Here is a 19,140-nt window from a genome sequence, read left to right as displayed (position 1 = left end):
CTATAAGTTACACAATAAAAAGTTTAAAAGGTTTAACATCAGCGTTGTGCTCTAGGACAGCCATGTTGGTCTGTCAGTCCACCGCTTTGGTCCAGACTGAAATATCTCACCATCTATTGGATTGACTGGCCCAAAGGTCAAACTTTGAGTCTGTCCAGTTGTGTCTAAGCCTTGGTGTGACTAAATACTATGTTCATGCTACATTCATGAATGTTAAACTAAGGTGAACACGGTAAACGTTATACCTCCTCAACTTCACCATGTTATTGCCTTTGTGACGATGTTAGCATGCTGACATCAGCATTTGTCTCAAAACACAGCTGTGCTTAGTTCAGCCTCGCAGAGCCTCTAGCATGGCTGTGGACTCTTAGTCTTGTTAACTTGGAGAGAAGTCTGTCATGCTTCCACAAACTGGAAGCAGTATCTGCTTGCTTCAAACACGTATTTCACAGAACCTCTCTGTACACATATCCATGGTGTCGGTTGATGGTAACATAGAACAGAATTCAGTAACAACTGGGTCCTATTAAGCTTAAATACCTTCCCCAAAGGCATTACAATGCCAGTCATTGTCAAACTGTTTTATGTATTTGCAGTTTAACGTCTTTTAAAGTTGCCTCTCAAAATATTACATAACTATCAATCTCTCTCTAAACTATTGGACATTAATAGGGCACACTCACAGCTCTGTTTCTGTCTCTTTATGCCTCATCATTATCCCTAAGCTTCACATACATCCCTATCTGTATGTTTAATCTAATTTTACTCAGACTTGTGATGCACACCTTTCTTTTGTACCAAAGGCAAATGTTAAATGTCCTCCCACTACAAATCACTTGGAGGTCATGTGTTTTCCTCTTGTAAAAGGACGGGCGTGTTTCTTGCCTCAGGCCTTGTAGTAGTAGTAGTAATAATAGAATGCTGCACACTCGTCCCACCTCTGGGATTTCCAAGAATATATGAGGGATGATCTATTGATGTGCTGAAGCTTTGAAAAGCAGACAGTGTGGTCTTGGCAGGTTGCTATAATCAATTTTCAAAACACAGTAAGATCAATCAAACGATCTTAAAGGATTAGTAGTAGTTTTATCATTTGCTAACATCACTCATGGTTTTCTCAGTCATGCAAAGTAGATTAGGTACTGAGTCATGTGCATATGTGAGACTGGAAGTCAGTTTGGAACTTTTGTTGTTTCCAACTTGATAGACCTCCAGTTGGTGTAACGTGTTGTGGAGAGCCAGCCAACAGATGACTAAGGTGCAGCTTGGAGTGAAAGAGCTAATTGATTAAGAAATGGTGTGTAGTGCTGAAGTGCAATGTCAGAGTATCGTTCCCAGTTTTTCAATAAGCCCTGTCAATGTCGAGCCAAAGTCAGAATCCCTGCCTTCAGCTGCTAGAAATGGAGCCATTGTGGAACCAGTTTGCATGACCCAAACACAGCAGGAGAGTTATTAAGAATTATTAATGCACTTCAGTCTGTCAAAAGAAATGTTTGGAAATTTTGAGCTTCGAGTTACAGTGCTATTGAAGAATAGATTTGTGATGGCAACCTCTCCACTTGTTTTTTTTTTCACTTATATTCTTGTCTTGCTGTTTTTTGTTTTTATATAAAGCAAAGGGTGGTTAATAATTAAATAGGATCATTACTCTTAGTTACGGTATTAAAGTCTCTAAGCTCTCAGACATACTGTCTTTCTCATATGCTTGGACTGACATAAAAAAGAAGCTTGGACCAAAAAGCTAAGTAATAAATTTGAACTCTAAGTAACTACAGCAGCAAGTTTTTGCTCTCTTTTGGTCTCCATTTGGGAGAGCAACTTAAAGACAGGTACACATAAGGAAGGGGGAACCATATACTGCACACAGTCAGGTGCACCTTGTAATACACTGAACACTTCCCCCCTCAGTTCCGTTTTCCTACCATTTTTCCCGCCCCCCCATCCTGTCACTGCTTGTCTGGATGCGTCTGACTCCAGAGAGTCCAGCTGTTTGCGCCCTCCCAAGTAGTGTTTCAGCATTTTATGACTGCTATTTGCACCTCGTAGAGCGCAGTGTGTAATCTGATGACTTTGGCTATTTAGGAGAGGCACTAGCTGACCTAATCTCCTAACATAGTGGCTTGCATGCACACATACTCAGAAGAAGTTGTTGTTTCATAGAAGGCCGTGCTTAAGCCTAAAGACTGTGCAGAGTTCGCAGACTGAATACATCTTGAAAAGATTATCTGTGGGGTATCTTGGCTGTTATGCTTAGGAAGACAAAGAGGATGCATGTTGCTTTGTTTAACACAGAAACATTTTGAAGTCATTTTAGATACAGTACGCTGCTATCACATATGGTTTGCTGTACAAATTCCAGTCTGCTTCTGCCTACAAATAAAAGTTTATTCTGTGCACTATATATATATATATATATATATACACACACACACACACACACACACACACACACACACACACATAGAAATTTGCATCCTTTAGAAGAACAGAATCTACCAGCACAAGTTAAATAATGCAACACTCAACATCTGGACTGAATATCTTAAGCAAAGGACAAAAAACACAAAGACAGTATTCATTAAACAATAAGGGGCATTAATCTATCTCGAAGAGAAACAGTCCAACGAGACAGTGTGACAGCAGACGATCAAACAAGACGATGTCTGGACAGAAACTTGTGCTTCTTGCTACGATGTAGCCTCAAATACAAGCTGCACACTCATCCATAACTCTGCTTTCAGGCCTCACAAAAAGGTAGAGAAATCATGAGGTCATGAAAACCCTTAATCTGACTACAAGTTTAATAAGGAACCAAAATTTGGGAAGATACAGATTAGAAGTTGTATATAAATAGACAGACATACTGTATAACCTAGCAGGGTAAATGATCAACTTAGATCCCACTCCATACAGTACATCACTATGTACTGTATGTGGAAAGACTTGACAGTATGTGGTGATCTCCATAAATCCCTTGTTTTGCTGAGGGACCCTGGAAATGGAACCTCATCAAAACCAGTGAAGATCTCCAGAACCCTATTTGGGAATAACTGTGTAACATGCCACACAATACATTTTGACATACAGCATAATAGAGCCAATGAATCTAGTTTGCAGCAAACATGATGACAGCAAAAACCCCCCGAAACCTCAGCACCAGCGTTGAAAAGACAGACCAGACCGGATATACAAAACTGGAGAAAGCAACATATGCATGCAGTGCTGACAGTGGAGAGACACAAGACATTGTCACTGCCACCCTGAAATGCACTCAGAGCTACTATGGCAGTCATGCTTGTTGACATGCCTCAGGTTTGCTGTATACATTCATACATATGCATACTGCTCTGAATAGTGCAGTATCATATGCAGATACAAACAACAGTGAAAGCCAAGCCATGTTTGGGAATTTCTTACTGCAAGAGTTAAATGGAGTTGGCAGCATAATAAGCTCACTTTAAGTAATGCAGCGCAGTGCATATCTTCACAGTAAATACACCACTCTCTCCTTAAGACTGAATGTCATCCAGATGACCCTGTCTGCTCCGCATTGCTCTTTAATATATATCTGAACACGACAGTTTCTATAACAACCCCTCACTAAACAGTCCAGTCCACAGGCTGCAGGTGTGAGTCCTATGATTGTATCTTTCCATGGTGGATTTCCTCTTCTTCATTCATCCATCCATCTCCTTTTACTGCCATTGGAATGAGCTGACCAAAAATAACCCCTCACGACAACATAAATAATAAAAATTGCAAAATTCTACTTCAACTCTTTACTGTTTGGCTCAAGACACAAAGCATCAGAAACCTTTTTGTTAACTATCACATGGCACCAGTTTTCCTCATAGAGGAATTTGGGATGTGCCCAAATGCTTAATCGCCCCCCCACAAAACCACCCACCCAGACAGAATAAGTACTAAGCATGTGAAATTTTCGAGGTTGACAGCAGCACAGTTTAGGTCAGAGGCCTCACCGTGACTTGGAACCAAATTATGACGATCGCCTGTGATTACACAGCGCCGGGGCGGGTGCCATACAGATGACAGGATCACGCACCGGTTGTCACATGTGATTTTTACCAACGATCCTGGCTGGAGTTTGAGCGAGGATTATTTCTTGACCATTGGCAGGCAAGCAACAGTACAGGGGAAGGTGGTAATGCATTAGCAAGCCTCTCTCTTCACTCTCTCTCTTTTTCTCAATAATTGATCCTCCACCCTCTTCTCTCTTATTCCTTACAGAAAGCTGGAGGGTGTATAAAGGTCAGTCATTAATAGTCAGTGCAACATGGCAACACAGCCACGCAGCAGTTTGTGAAATAGCCACAAAATGTTATCGATAAATTTGTGTGCATGGAAAGGAATTTTCCTTTTTTTTTCCATGACGCTCAGTAATAGTTTCAAACTAATGTATTTCATTCTGTCAAGTTAGCTATAATAAATATGCAACATCCAGTTCCACATTCAAAATAAAGCTTCCTGAGAAACATTTCAGGTGAAGGGGACAGTTCAGTGTAGGTTTAGTTACCAAAACTACTTGGTTAGGTTTACAAAAAGAGTATGGTTTTGGTTCTTTCACATAAACAGTGATGACTGTTGTTTTGACACAGGAATCAAACCCTGGTCTTCTGTGTGAGTGTTGAGTTCAAACTGTCCATCTCCCCATCCATCTCCCAGTGTGGACTTTCTCACTCTTTATACGATGTTTGTCCTAAAGTTGTGCTGATTGTCACAAAAAAAAAAATGGAACATTCGCATCCATGTACACGACTCTGCAGATTAAATTTCATGACTGTTCCACAAACTGCCCTGATCCTGGACTTAACATTGTCATGAATGGTGAGGAGAACCGCAGCTGTGCTTTTTGGTGGTTTTAACACAGAGAATTGGAATGACAGTGCTGGTGAGTTGCGCATGTGGCAAAACATGTGCACAGACTTGAGCACTTCATTACGGAGCCTCCATTGTTTTTTTGTTTGTTTTTTAAAGGGCCTAAAAGATTGTAATCATCTCAATAAGTAATGGGTCAAAAAGTGTTTCCGGCTGTAAATATGTCTCCAAATATATTTCTGAGTCGCTGTTTGTGGTCATCTTTTGTCTGTGAAACAGCAGTAACTGTACGGTGGGGAATGATCATTATCTGACACAGAAACACCTGTAAACAACAACTGCTCTCCACTGGCTCGTGGTGAGGACATAAAAGTTAACAATGGGATTTGAGCAAGCCGTCCTCAGATGGGATTCTATTTGGCACTAAACTGCAATGAAATCTTCACACTTCAGATGTCATACAGATGCATTCATACTTTTTAAAACATCTTTGTTCTCTTTTTGCACTTAGTGTACAAAGCTTGATCGTTCATATATTTATAGCATTAGAAAAACTACGCCAGTTTGGCTGGTGTCCACCCAATAATTCCGCAAATGCAACATAAATGCATGCTAACTTTCTTTTTTTGCACGACGTGATGAAAGCTGTAAACTGTACAGTCATTGCGGTCACAGCTCACACATCTGTGCTGGCTTGTATTCTCAGAGTTCATCATTTTCAAATTCAGTGCTTAATACAGTCACTGCATTTTCCAGGGACTCTGTTCCACTGGTTTCCTGATCTGTGGTTGATAGACTGGCAGAGGCAGAAGCCAGGTTAGTAAGTGATGATGAAATGGGGGAAAATCAGTAGTGGTGATCATTAGAGCATCATATGAATACTCACTAATGGAGGTCTGCTCATGCAAGAAAACTAATTCCAACAACAACCACTTGCACTGGAATGCAGGTGGTATGCACAAACCTCTACACATTCAGTAGCACATCTGTCATCTCTGTCTTCCCAGCTTCCACCCGATCTTTGTCCCACATACACGCATCCACCTTGTGCTGTGCTGGGACTGTCATCAATACACATATGCATACACACTCAGCCACGGCCTCACCACTGCCACTGTGTCTGCTTCTGTCAGCCAGCGGGTTGGCTGCGGTGTTGAAGGACCTCACACTCCACTCGCGGTGAAAAAAAAAAACAAGTTAGTCAATTAAACGTATTTTAGGGAAACCGCTGTTTCTGCCAAGAACAGTTACAGTCCAAACACTCCGTGCCAGTTGACTGTCAACACAGATGTGGTGCGTGTTTGGAGAGACTGAGACAGACAAAGAGAGAGGCAGAGAGCAAGAGAAAGTAATCTCCAAGTGTCTGAATCGGCTGTGTTGATAGAAGTTTATTGAAAATGGAATAAGAAAACTCAAAATGTCTATGTCTCTTTGGGAAAGAGACAGAGACAGACTGAGAGAGAGAGAATAAGGTCAACTGAAGGAAAGCTTTTCTGAACATTTAGAGATTTATAATGGGCTTTCCCATAATTTATCCTGTAAAATCGAAAGCATAAGGCGCTGGTACTTAAAGTCCAGAGCAGCAGTTTCAGAGTGTGAGAAATATTCATAAACATCTAAAAATGTATTTTTCAAAAGGGTTTCTTCCATGTCATATTCAGATAATGCTTCAGGAGCTATTTTTGTTTGCATGATCTCTAATACGCGTGACTTAAAGTAAGGAATGCCTAAACCTTGAGAACCACGAACGTCTACACTGTTTACAAGAGAGATGCCACCTCCTTTCATCCTCACACCAGCTCTTTTGTTTGAAACTCTCTCTATCTGAATGAGTCTTATTTAGATTTTGCTGAGATAACGTCTGACCCCGAACAGCGAAACAGATGTTGAACATGAAGAAACACGGCCAGTAATTGAGCCGCACGGAGCTTCAGGAGGGTCAGGTTCGCAGTGACCCAAGAGTCAAATTGTGACTAATTGCTGACAGGGACAGACTGGGAAGCTAAAGGAATAGCTGGAGAAGGTTGATTTGTTCGTTTGCAATATATGCATGCAGCCCTTTAGACATCAATATATACTCTAAGCTATATGAGGAAAGGCTGGGCAAATACATGTAACAATTAAAGTCAAACATTACAAAATCTTTTACAAAATATCATTTTGAACCCCAAATTGTTGCACATATGTGTCTTTTGGGGCCCCGTATGACTTGGCTGAAGTGGTCCTGCTCTAAAGCTAATGGGACTTTCTGTTTTGCCTCTAGTCAGGTTTGATCAGAACACAGGATGCAGACTACTTCCTGAGACCCGTGTCGCGCAGCCTCGCTCACAGAGAGAACTTCACGGCACCCTCCAGCCACCAGCCACACATCCTCTACAAGAGCGAGAGGGACTCCAGGACAGAGCAGAGACGCCATGAGCCTCGGGTGCTGCAGAGGAGAGCCACAGATTCAAGTCGCCATAAATCACACAGACATTTTGTCACCAAGAGGTCCACAAACTCACAGACGGAGCCCACCTACGACACAGTTAGTGAAGATCAGCACAGACGCCAGCCAAAACAGCCAAGTGACATCGATGGTTATCACCCTGGCAACAATAACAACAACAATCACGGTGACCAGAGGGAGCATCACAACGGCGGCCATCACCGCAACAGCCATCACCATGACAATGAGTACAGACGTGGGGAGAGGCAGAGGCAACACTTCTGCGGGAGACGGAAGAAATGTATGTAAGGGCAATTTCTCCTTTGAATCCACATGTAGCATGCAGCTTTGTTACAAACTGTACTCTGACATACCGCCTCTTCACGTCGACATGCATATGAGTAAACAGGGAGACAGAGTAAGAAACACAGATCTCTTTAGTTTTCTGTTCAAATTCTACAAGTTACAGTCGGCATTGAGGACAAGGGAAGACAAAAAAAGAGAAAAACGCTGTATGAACTGTTTCTGCACTGATGACACAAGATGTCCTTGTAAATACTACAACAACCCAATAAGACTTTATAATGAGGTTAATCTCACTCACCTATATTCTCCCACCAAAGGGATATTTTAACATTAACTCACAAAATTAGATTATGTGACATATTTCATTCTGAAAAATGTCGTAGTCCTCAAATGAAAATGGTTAACATTTGACACTTTAAATTATAATGTTCCCACCTGGACATACAACTCACACATTTTAGACACTGTCGTAATATTCTTACATTTCCAGATATAACTAAATTAATGGTTTCGACTCCAAGATGTTAAGCCACATTTTGTGGAATTATCACACCACTTGCAGTGTCATGGGGAAAAGAAAATAATAATGCTGTTTCTTGACATTTTCGGTGAACTCTGTTCGCAGTCAGCCTCACAGGGTTGTTGTTCGTGTAAGGGATACATGGCAACAACACTGCAATATGTTCCTCGATGAATGGCAATGTTATCGTCTATTTTCTGAGTGCTACAAGAAACTTACAGTGTTCATGTAGTAAGAACAACACATGGTGCATCATTTTGTAAGATTACATGAAAAGTAACACATTCTTTGCTAACAAGTGTGTCATTAACACATCATTAGCTCCTGCTGTGTTAAAGAGAGAAAACACGATGTGGGCTTTTACTGTTTTAACAAGAGTTTGGATTATAAATCCAGACATGCAGGATTTTATTCAGAGGAAGTTTTGAACACTATAGCAAACCGACATGTTAAGTAAATGTCCTTACTCCTCAAGAAATTACCACAGGATCAGTTGACATTGCTGGTGTCACAGGGGTCATTTGAAAGAGAGCAGGCAGGGATTGGATTGGTACCACCACCATTACCTTGCAGAACCCCAGCCGCCTGTCCCTTGTGAAAACACACTGATGTTTGCATTCCCACAGGATGACATCACTGAACACCTGTGCCATGTTTTAGTCCAAAAGGCACTTTGGTCGCTCACCTGCTAACCGCCTATCTGCCTATATAAGCAAACTTTCTGGCCTTTATCATTTATCGCAGCCAAGCGGTGAAGGCTGAGCGCTTTGATAACTTGAAAGCATAAAAGTGTAGATTTGAGGTGATAATGTCACAAGCTACAATAGTTTGAGGCTGCGCTTTGCTTTGAGTTGTGTGTACGATTGACCTCAGGTGTGGAAGTGAATGAGACTTTTTGCCAAAGGTGACCAGCTTCAAAAGGAGAGTGCAAAGCAGGTCAGAGCAGGGCATTTGATGTTAAGATGAGGTCTATGTTTGTCTGAGTCACATGCTTGCTTAACAAAGCACTGAGAGGTTTTCACAATAAGCTTGTATTGTGAATTCATAGCAGTTTATGTCATGATTTTTATAATACAGTTTCCCATTTGGGAAAAAAATCTTATCTCTGACATGAGGACAGAAATTTGGGCACCATTTGAAATAAGCTTTATTAGCAAAGTTCTCAGCGTGGATTTAAACAGAGAGGTGAATACATGAATTGCTTTTACTTCTCATAGTGAATCAAGAAATGGCCCCCAGCCCATCATTATCTAACACTGTGTTATGTTTACAGTATAGGAAATTGCTCAGAGATCTCTTTGATGACTGCTCTGGCAGCAAAATGTCAGATTTCCTTTTAGCATATAAAACAACTGTTGCATATAGAGAAAGTTTGGCTTGCTGTAGCTTCTGCTAATGTACAACCATATACTGTGGTTTCACACTTTACTTAATGCTAGCATAACACTGAGACTGCCAGAGTCAACAACAGGGAAGAAAAAGCTCAGTTTGCAGTTTATCCATGACATCAGGTCATGAAAGTAAGAGTATAGTTCATCATCCAAAATGGTTGTCAGCTACCTGCCAGAATCTCTGGTTAACAGTTGCAGGCGAAGGCTGGTGGCTATTGGTTGATTTCAAATAATTGAGCAACATATAATCAGCTGTGGGAAGGGAGGGTTGTATATTTGTAATGGACCTCACAGCTGCTATTAAATTGCTATTATATTGCTTTGTCTTTCATAAATCACTTATAACCCACCATACTGTATATTAGATTGTTCCTAATCATGTTGACTCTGCAGCCCCAGTGTGCTTCATGGACTTTCATTCAGTTTGTTCTATGGTTATCACTTTTTTTTTTTTTTAAACAGACTTTTGAATTTCCACTCCCTTTGTCCTCGATCCTGCTTTGTTCAGACATGCCCAAACCTCCAGAGGGGGATGTCTTTATCCTACCAGATGAGTACAAGTTCATCACCAGGAACAAGAGAGCCGTGCTCATGAAGAACCAAGGCAACCAGAAGCTCAACGTGGAGATGCTGGTGGTGGTGGACAAGAAGATGATGGACAACCACGGCCACGAGAACATTACCACATATGTTCTGACTGTGCTTAATATGGTGAGGGAAACCTAATGAAGCGCAGTGTTAAACATCATAGGAGCTAGAGAATAATCAAAAATAGAAGTTTATAGATTTTATTGGAGGTGTGTGTTTTACTGTTGTAAACCAGCTCTTTAGCCACAGAAGGTAATGTCAGTCTGTTGCTCTGTCCATCACTTTGGTACAGAGTGTAGTATCTCAACAACTATTTCATGGATTGCCGTGAAATTGATCCTCAGAGAGTCAATCCCACTGACTTTGGTGCTCCCTTGACTTTTCCTCGATTGCCACCAGGAGGTCAAATTTTTCACGTTCCAACACTGACTAGATGGACTATCACCAGATTTGGTAGACATTCACAGTTCCCAGATTATGTAAGTGATTTCAGTGATTCCCTGAGTTTTCCTCTTGTGCCATGCTAAGATTCACAGTTGCTGTTCATCATGAAATGTCCAGGCTGTTGGATGGGTCATCATGAAATTTAGCCCACACAGTCAAGTCAGATTTTTCCTATACATTGTTTTGTGATCGAATGCTGCAACATGAGCCTCAGCTGTGCTTTGTCTTAAGTGCTTATCAGCAAATCTTAGCATGTTGACATGCAAGGCTAAAATAATGACGATTGCAAACATTATACATGCTAAACATCAGCTTGGTAGCATGCTTATGTTAGCATTTAGCTCAAAGTACCACTTTGCCCAAGTATTTCATCAACTAATAGAGAAATCGTTCCAAGTGGATTTAACAACAGTACAAGAAAGCCTGCGGGGGTTTGGCATGTTATACATTACCGAACCTTAAATTATGTTTTGTCATTATACAGCATGTAAAAGGCAAACATCAGCAGAAATTTATCTGAAGTTTGCTAGAGCTTAGGCTTTAGTGATTTGACACCCCTGTGTTCCATTCTCACGTGTCAGACAGAGCACATCTGAAAACATGAAACTGATATCTGGGTGAGATCACAGTGTCCCCTCCCCCGTCCCTCTCAGCTGATCTGCAAGCAAATTCCGTCATGCTCGTTTTGCTACTTAATGACTGACTGACAAATCCAAAGATAATCCGTCTATTTTGAAAACACAGTCCCTTTTAGTAGAAACCAAGTTGGAGCAGTCACAACCCGCCTCAGAGGAGTCACCTAAATACAGTATGGGGTTTCATAGAAAACACGCCACCCCCTGCCCCTCCTGCCAGCTCTCATGGGTCTTGAAAAGGTTATTTAATATTTGTTGAAAATTAAACGCGATTGCTGCTCCAGGATTTGCGCAGATTTATGTTCTTTTCGCGGCAGAGTGGAAGACTTCAGAAAGACTTTGTAATTGCTGATTTTAAAAAACACGCTGCGCATTATGTACCACAAAACACCGAAGCTCTATGGAAACTGGTGATTGTTTCTTTATGAGGCAGTGAAAACACAGTGATTCACTCTATCTGTTGAATGGTGCAAATCTGAAACTCTGTCAAACACTGGTGTTCCAGGAGATCTTAGTTTAAGTAAGTGGTTTTGATTGCCTCTCTGACCTCAGAATTTTGCTCGAATTCGGCTACAAACTACAGCCATGTGTCTTCTCATGAGTCAGTGCAGAGGAAGACCAAACATCGAGAACATAAGGAACCAATGAGAGTGTTCCTGAAGGGGGAGAAAAAGGCTTGGTGAGTGGCACCTGAGGTATTCACAGGGCCCAAGAAGAGAGAGCGAACAACAGCATAAGATCAGGAGTCTACTTTCAAAGCTCAAACTGTTTTGATTGATGGTCAGATATCCCTGCAAGTACAAGAAGCTGAATTGGAAACAGCAGTTGTGGCTGTCATACCTCGCCAATACCATAAAAAGGGGTTTGAGTGTTATTTCAACAGGAATGTCGAGGTGTGTTGTCTCAGACATTCGACACAGACCTGTCTGTTTTATGTATGTACCTGGTGCAAGGAATTATGTACCACAAGTATAACTACTAACATCAAGACATAATGTAGAGCAACATGCGTTAGTTGAGACTAAACTTTTGTAGTCCACATGCTTTTTGAAAAAGTATTTATTTTGTTACCAGAATGATAATAATTCCTAGAGCCTGGTTCTGCTCAAGGTTTTTCCTCACCCCTGTCCCAAGTGCTTACTTATGGGGCAATCATTGGGTATCTGTAGATTAAGAGGACGGTCCTGGCCTACTCCTGAGACAACCTCTGATTTGTAGCTATATGAATAAAACTGAATGCATGTACAAAGACAGAAAACACTTCAAAAGTCACTTTATTGACCTAATCAAGCCATCCAAAGCAGACTCTAACCTTGCAAGATACGCGCTTGATATGATCAGTCAAACTGCTAAAGCCTCATATTAGCCTCAGATGAAGGGATTTTGTCATAGCCAGCAGGGACAGGAGGGACAATTACTGTAACCACTAACTCTTTCAACTCTTTCAATGTATAGTTGATATTTGAGTATTGTTTGAGGACAGACTTGGAAAAACAAATAAAATATTTAACTCTTGTCAAAGTTGGAGAAGATATAACCTTGATAACTAGCTGAGAACACTGCCATTATCTAAGGACTTTGATTAGACGATTGTAGAATGCTGTAAACAGTGGAGTTAGCCATATGTAATAACATGTCTTTGTGTGCCTTCTAGGTCTCCAGTCTCTTTAAAGACGGTACGATAGGGGGGAACATCAACATAGTGATAGTGGGCCTCGTGCTTCTGGATGAAGAACAGGTGAGCATCTCAAAGCCTGTGAGCACTGTCAGGTTAAAACCCTCTTATCTTATGTCCAAAAGTCCAGCATCTCAAACAGCAAACACTCTGATTGATGGCTGCATTTTAAAATGGGTTTGTGGGGTTGTAAACGACAACGTCATTTGTTTGTTTATTTGTGTCTATGCCTGAAGGTCCAGATCTCTCAGGTCTCTCAGAGATTTCCCTGGGGTCGTCCTAACTACTAAGGACTTTTACAGTGGTTAATTATAGGGTGCACATTTCCTTGGATCTTTGCCAGATTTGGGAGGGAAATTCTCGTGGAGTGCAGGACTTGAAGGACAGCTTGAGTACAAAAAGAAGAGAGAGGGACAGAAGCAGGGAGAAACAGGTGGGGTACTGTCAAAGAAAAAGAGTCAAGCAGGTCGAGGAGAACGGATTCTAGTTTCCATCCACCTGTGATGTTAATAGGTTTCAGTCTTCCTTAAGAGGCAATTACTGGGGGGTGGAATGCCAAAAATGGCAAAAATGTCTGTTTTTCTTAGCAGCAACACTTATTTTATCAATGTCCCCTCTCACGTCCTCACGCTGCCTTTAATATACATGTGTTTAAAGATTTTGGTAATTGCTTGTAAAGACCAGGCAATGATCTGGTTATCTAAATACCAGCAATGAATGTCGGCTTATAGAACTGCGTTTTCTCCTTCTATGATGTTATGTGGTGGTTTTATAGATATCTGTCGAAGCAGAAGGAATGCAATTTAATTTGAGTGACAGTTTTCTCATTTGAATCTATAAAACATTGTGCTCACAGCTTCCCTCCATACAGACAATGCTGTCTCTCACTATGCTTCTTTTTATCTGCCTTATCTCACAGGATGGCTTGGTGATCAACCACCATGCAGACCACACACTCAACAGCTTCTGCCACTGGCAGTCTACCCTGGGAGGCAGAGAGGGCCAACACCACGATCACGCCATCCTCCTCACAGGACTCGACATCTGTTCTTGGAAGAACGAGCCCTGTGACACTCTTGGTACACCTGCAACATTAAGATGTAGATTGTGCAGTTACAAAATGCCTGAAAGTGTCATTTTTGTGGCACTAACTCAGTTTGACAGAGTCACATGAACGCCATCTGTCCCTATTATGTCTTTGTCTCTTGCTCCTGATAGAAATATGGAATTCTCTCTTACCGTCTGTCTTTCTGTGGGAAGGTGTGCTGTGCCTCTGTCACACGGTGTGAGGGTCACATCAGCCAAACCAGATGTTGAAAAAAATGTGCAGCTTTAAGATCATTTCAGCCCTACAGTATCACACACACGTGGAAAAAATAGTTAAGCAGCAAATGAAAAGAAAAATCACTGCAGTAGTGAGCATGAAACAGCACTATCAGATGGTCAAATCTGAAACACGTAATGTAAAAATGTAAGTTTAGAAAATAACACACAGTATTACAGACACACCTCCAGAAGAATAGAGATTCAGACAATGAATCATGCAAATCATGTTTTCACTTCAGTCGCAGAACGTTCACAGAAGTACAGACCAAGCACAACTACTTTAAACACACACACACACACACACACACACGAGTGCACACCATCTAACAAACTAACAACAGCTTGTTTGTGGTAATGACCATGCCAACACATTGCTGTCTTCCGCACTGTGAGAAAAAACTTCAATTGTGTGTCCCAGAGACACACAGAGTGACGCACACTCAGACACACATATGCACCAGCAAACACACAGTAGCTTCAAACCCCTGACTTAAGTTTTGACTTCAAAGCGTTGAGGCTAGCATTAGCCCTAATTGTTGCTATGAAAGCCCAGTTCAAAGGTCTGCGTGTGTGTCTCTGTGTGTGCGCTCTCAGAAAAGAGTTACTTCTGACTTATTCCCAAAGGTGCAAAGCAAAATGACCATTAGTGCTACCAGTCAGTGTGTAACACAGTTTATTTGTATTACTGTTACAGCCAAATCCCTCACTGCTTTCCTCCATATTTCAAAACCAGTACACAACATCAATGATCTACCTCTTTGCTGACACAAAAAAGGAACTAAATGACAGTTCTCACAGTCAATCTTCCTCCTTATGGTTAATATCAGTATTCATAATAGTTATGTACATGAGAATGTTACTTAAGGGGTTTTGCACTCTATGGCGGATGACTTAGAGCTATAAAATAACAAAACACAAGGCTAAATTCTCCCTGAGACACTGAGACAAAAACATTAAGGGAAGCCCCCATGGGTATTATCCTTCTTGATTCAGCGCCAGGGGTCCTGTGTGAGTGTGTGTGTGTGTGTGTCCGCAATAGTGAAAGGGAGTTTAATAGAGAAAGAGAGATATGAGAAAGAAACAAAGACAAAGAAAGAATCATTTAAAGTGTGGTGAAAGGTAGCATGGGGAGCGAGGAATGTTCCCACTGATTCCCATATGTTAACAGATGGAGGGGATTGATATTTCTTATGCATGCAGTCCACAGCTAGCGTTGACAATGTGACAGCGTGACAATTGTTATAGTTAACAATTGATTACAGTTAATGCTGGAACTGATTGATGTGGAACTGCAACTGATGAAATAATTGAACTGTGATGTAAAAACCGTATCGCTGGTTTTGCAGGTTTTGCTCCAATTAGTGGGATGTGCAGCAAGTACCGGAGCTGTACCATTAACGAGGACACTGGCCTGGGTCTGGCATTCACCATCGCCCATGAATCGGGACACAAGTAAGGGTTTCCATCCCTCTCATGATCACATAATGACAACAGCCGCCCCATGTGTGTGTAAGAATCTGAAATGTTGCCTTTTTCTTATTCTCCAGTTTTGGAATGGTCCATGACGGTGAAGGGAACGTTTGTAAGAAGTCAGAGGGCAACATCATGTCTCCCACATTAGCCGGCCACAATGGTATCTTCTCCTGGTCTGCCTGCAGCCGCCAGTACCTCAGCCGCTTCCTCAAGTAAGCAGCCAGATCTTCTGTTACTGCTCTGCTTGTTTTGTGCTGATCAATGCTAAAAGAATTGATTTAAGAAGCACTCATCGTCCAATGAATGGCATTTATGGGTAGCATTGCTTGAAGAGTTTTATGGAGTTTTCAGAAAATAAGAGCCGCATCACAGCCATATGGCCTTATTGTTGAGTAATGAGCAAATCCTCATGCCAGCTTTTGTTAAGTGCTCATGCAACAAAGACATAAAGCGCTGTATCAGTTTATAAACAGAATTATTAAAGCAAGAGTCCCCCTGGCAATAGCCACTTTTAGCATGCATTGTGTTTATAATATTCAACATGTGTTACTGATAGATGAACATGTGTTGTAGAAAAAACATGTCAGCAGCAGATCTATCAGTTACAAATGCTGCTCTGATCCAGCGAGTGCCAAGTGAAAAACTGCTCTCCTGTTATAACTATTACTGGGCTTGCCTTATTTTGCAAAATCAAGGACAAATAGGCCTACTGCATGTATGTGTGAGTGAGGCTGAAATATATAGCTGACATAGCAACTAAGTTAAGTGCTATGTGGTGCTGCTGTTGCTTTACAGACTGCATACTATATGTATTACGCAGGTACATGTGAGTGAATGTGTGCGGGGAAGAAATTTGGTTGTGTGTTTGTGCGGTAACTGCATTTTCATGCATACAGCCTGCTCATCCAAGCGAAGAAAACAAGCATCACAGACAGAGCGTCCATGTGTCTGGTTGTGTTACTATGTGTCTGTGCATGTGTGTGCTTGAAACAAGATAACCCAGAGCCAGTACCCTCCACTAAATTTACCAGCGTGTGAAGTGAACTGTTAGGTCTCCCCTCGCAGAGTGGTGGAGACAGACAGTGTATTTCCTCGCTGGGTTATTAGAGCTGGGGTGACCTCACCCTTGTTAGGCCTGTCAGCCTTATATTAAACTCCCATCACCCCCCTGAGGCCACGTGGAGGGGATCTCTGCACCACTGAAAGAACCAGGGGTCGTCTTCCTGTATAATCACTGAATGACAAAAATGCTGTACGTTGTCCTAATTGCAATCAACAGAATGTTATGATGTTTAAATGTTTTTGGCTAAATGTGTCTCAGTGAGTTAACCGAACCTCCTAAACGTCTCTGCCTTCATCTGCTCTAGAGGGAAGTGTTGTGTCAGCTAGCGAAGTTTACATCACACTCGCTCTAAATCTGCCTCTCCTCAATCAGCTATGACAGAGAACTGTGCCAGCACTGTATGTATAGTCAGACGCTTCGTCTGAGCTCATTGTCATGCCTAAAATGGATGGGCAACTTTCATGGAGGGGGAAGCAAAATCCCCTTAAAAGCCACTTGAAGTTGTTTTTGTTTGTACGAGCACTGATGAAATCCATCAAAAAGTCAGTGATACATGAAAGTTAAGAGATTCTCCTGAGGTCCCATTTCTTTTCCCAGAGTTCCCATTCCACAGAGGACACTGTCTGTACCTTAGAGAAGCTCTTGTGACATTTTGGTAAACACGTTCACTTGCTCGCTCACTAAGAGTAAGACGTAACTATCAAGTCCCAAGTCTGTACGATAAGTATGTTGCTGGAGCAGCAGCAGGTTAGCTTAGCTCAGCATAAAGACTGGAAATAGGTGGAAAACAGCTAGCCTGAAAAACTGAAGTGCTAAGTTGCTGGGCTAGTTGCCAGGAAGTTACTGGTTCAGGCCAAGAAATACTCTGGCCCCGCCATAAAATGACGAACTGTTGTTTTTACACTTCAGTTTTGGTATGGATTTGTACAGAAGCAAGATATAATGTGTTAATTAGTGAGCTTTAGAGGTGTTGATAGGCAGATTTTGTTACCTGTGGCCTGAGCCAGGCTAGCCGTTTCCCCCTGTGTTCATGCTAAGTTAAGCTAACCGGCTCCCGGCTCCAGCTGCATGGTCACTGTAAACTTGAGAGCAGTATTGATCTTTTCTTGTCTGACTCTCAGCAAGGAAGTGCATGACTGTACTTCCCAAATGTCAAACTATTTCTTCATATAGCATTTGGTGATGTTCTTTTGTCAGAGGTGTTGACTCTAATCAGCGATCACTGTAGAAGCTGTAGTTTCAGTGATGCTAAGCAGATATTCCAGGTGTCTTTAAGGTGAGAGTCCACCACTGTTTCTCTCACCAGTACTGTTCTTGTGTCAAACCATGGTGAATATAAAATGCCAGTTTTTGCCAGGAAGAGATGAGTCAGCAGATCTGCAGGCAATCAGAAAAGAATGGGAACTGTTCTCATTTATTTTATTTATTTATTATTTATTTTATTTGTTTTTAGCCCCATCTGATGATGATCTCATGACATGCAGTGGTTACATCTTCAATTTGGAGAAAACATTTTGCCCTAAGCCTCTTGCAGTGTCATCAGTGAAGACAAAAAGCTGCTCCGCAGGATTCAAAATCAGCTACATTGAACTTGTAATTTTATGTGTGAGTGACTGCCTGTGTGTCTGCCCACAGGCCTTACTTGTGTGCCTGCTGATGTGTGTACGATGTACATGTAATGTATTTTTCAGAAACCTTATTATGTGAATAATGTAGAATATGAGAATATTGCACTTGCGGAACAGCCATTGTTCTCTGTAGACGCATAGGACCCATAAAGCAATAGAAGATCTCACACACACACACACGCACACACACACACACACATAGACTCTGCTAAAGCAATCAGGACCACTCACTAGCACGATGAACCCTTCCAACATACTTTGCCTTCTCGTTCTCTTTCCGCCATGTTTTTGTATTATATTCCCCTGACTGCAGTGCATAAGCTGTAAAACATCTCTGTATAGTAACCAGTGATATCAGTTAACATTGGAAACCCCCGCTGGTGTTAGTATATGGGCGATATGGGCAAGAATTTTTTATGTCTGTCATAATTGAGTGTCTGATGCATTAAAACCATTGCTCTCAGGGTTTGAGTTTGGCAACTTGTTATGTCTCCATGGCAACACTTTACGGTACTCTCCGAAGTGGGAAACAATGGCACATTGAGGACTGATGCTCTCTGTGTGCGCAGCATGGAGCCTCTACACCAGCTACCTTCCGTTGATGAGGCATGTCCGTGAAGTTCTTCTTTTTGTTGCCTACTTTTCTCTGTCATTCTCCTCTCCCTCAGTTCTGCCCAGGCTCTGTGCTTATCAGATGAACCCAAAGCAGTCAAGGAGTATCGGTATCCTGAGAAGCTGCCTGGCGAGCTGTACGATGCAGACACACAGTGTAAATGGCAGTTCGGAGAGAAGGCCAAACTCTGCACCCTCGACTTTAAGAAGGTAAA

General features: G+C 41.7%; 1 protein-coding gene across 1 annotated transcript in view; it reads left to right on the top strand.

The window, feature by feature from the left end:
• The window catches only part of adamts16 (ADAM metallopeptidase with thrombospondin type 1 motif, 16), a 49,687-nt gene that overhangs the window by 7,147 nt on the left and 23,400 nt on the right, over nt 1-19,140 (top strand). Inside the window, exons 4-10 of the mRNA XM_076737715.1 lie at nt 7,100-7,565; nt 9,990-10,192; nt 12,803-12,886; nt 13,743-13,902; nt 15,496-15,601; nt 15,697-15,834; nt 18,982-19,135. Of these exons, the coding sequence (XP_076593830.1) occupies nt 7,100-7,565; nt 9,990-10,192; nt 12,803-12,886; nt 13,743-13,902; nt 15,496-15,601; nt 15,697-15,834; nt 18,982-19,135 (1,311 nt within the window). The remainder of the gene's footprint in view (nt 1-7,099; nt 7,566-9,989; nt 10,193-12,802; nt 12,887-13,742; nt 13,903-15,495; nt 15,602-15,696; nt 15,835-18,981; nt 19,136-19,140) is intronic.

Source organism: Chaetodon auriga, chromosome 8 (genome assembly GCF_051107435.1).
Source record: "Chaetodon auriga isolate fChaAug3 chromosome 8, fChaAug3.hap1, whole genome shotgun sequence".
NCBI classification, from domain to species: domain Eukaryota; kingdom Metazoa; phylum Chordata; class Actinopteri; order Chaetodontiformes; family Chaetodontidae; genus Chaetodon; species Chaetodon auriga.
The sequence above is the reverse complement of the archived record's forward strand: the minus strand, read 5'-3'. Positions and strand labels throughout refer to the sequence as shown.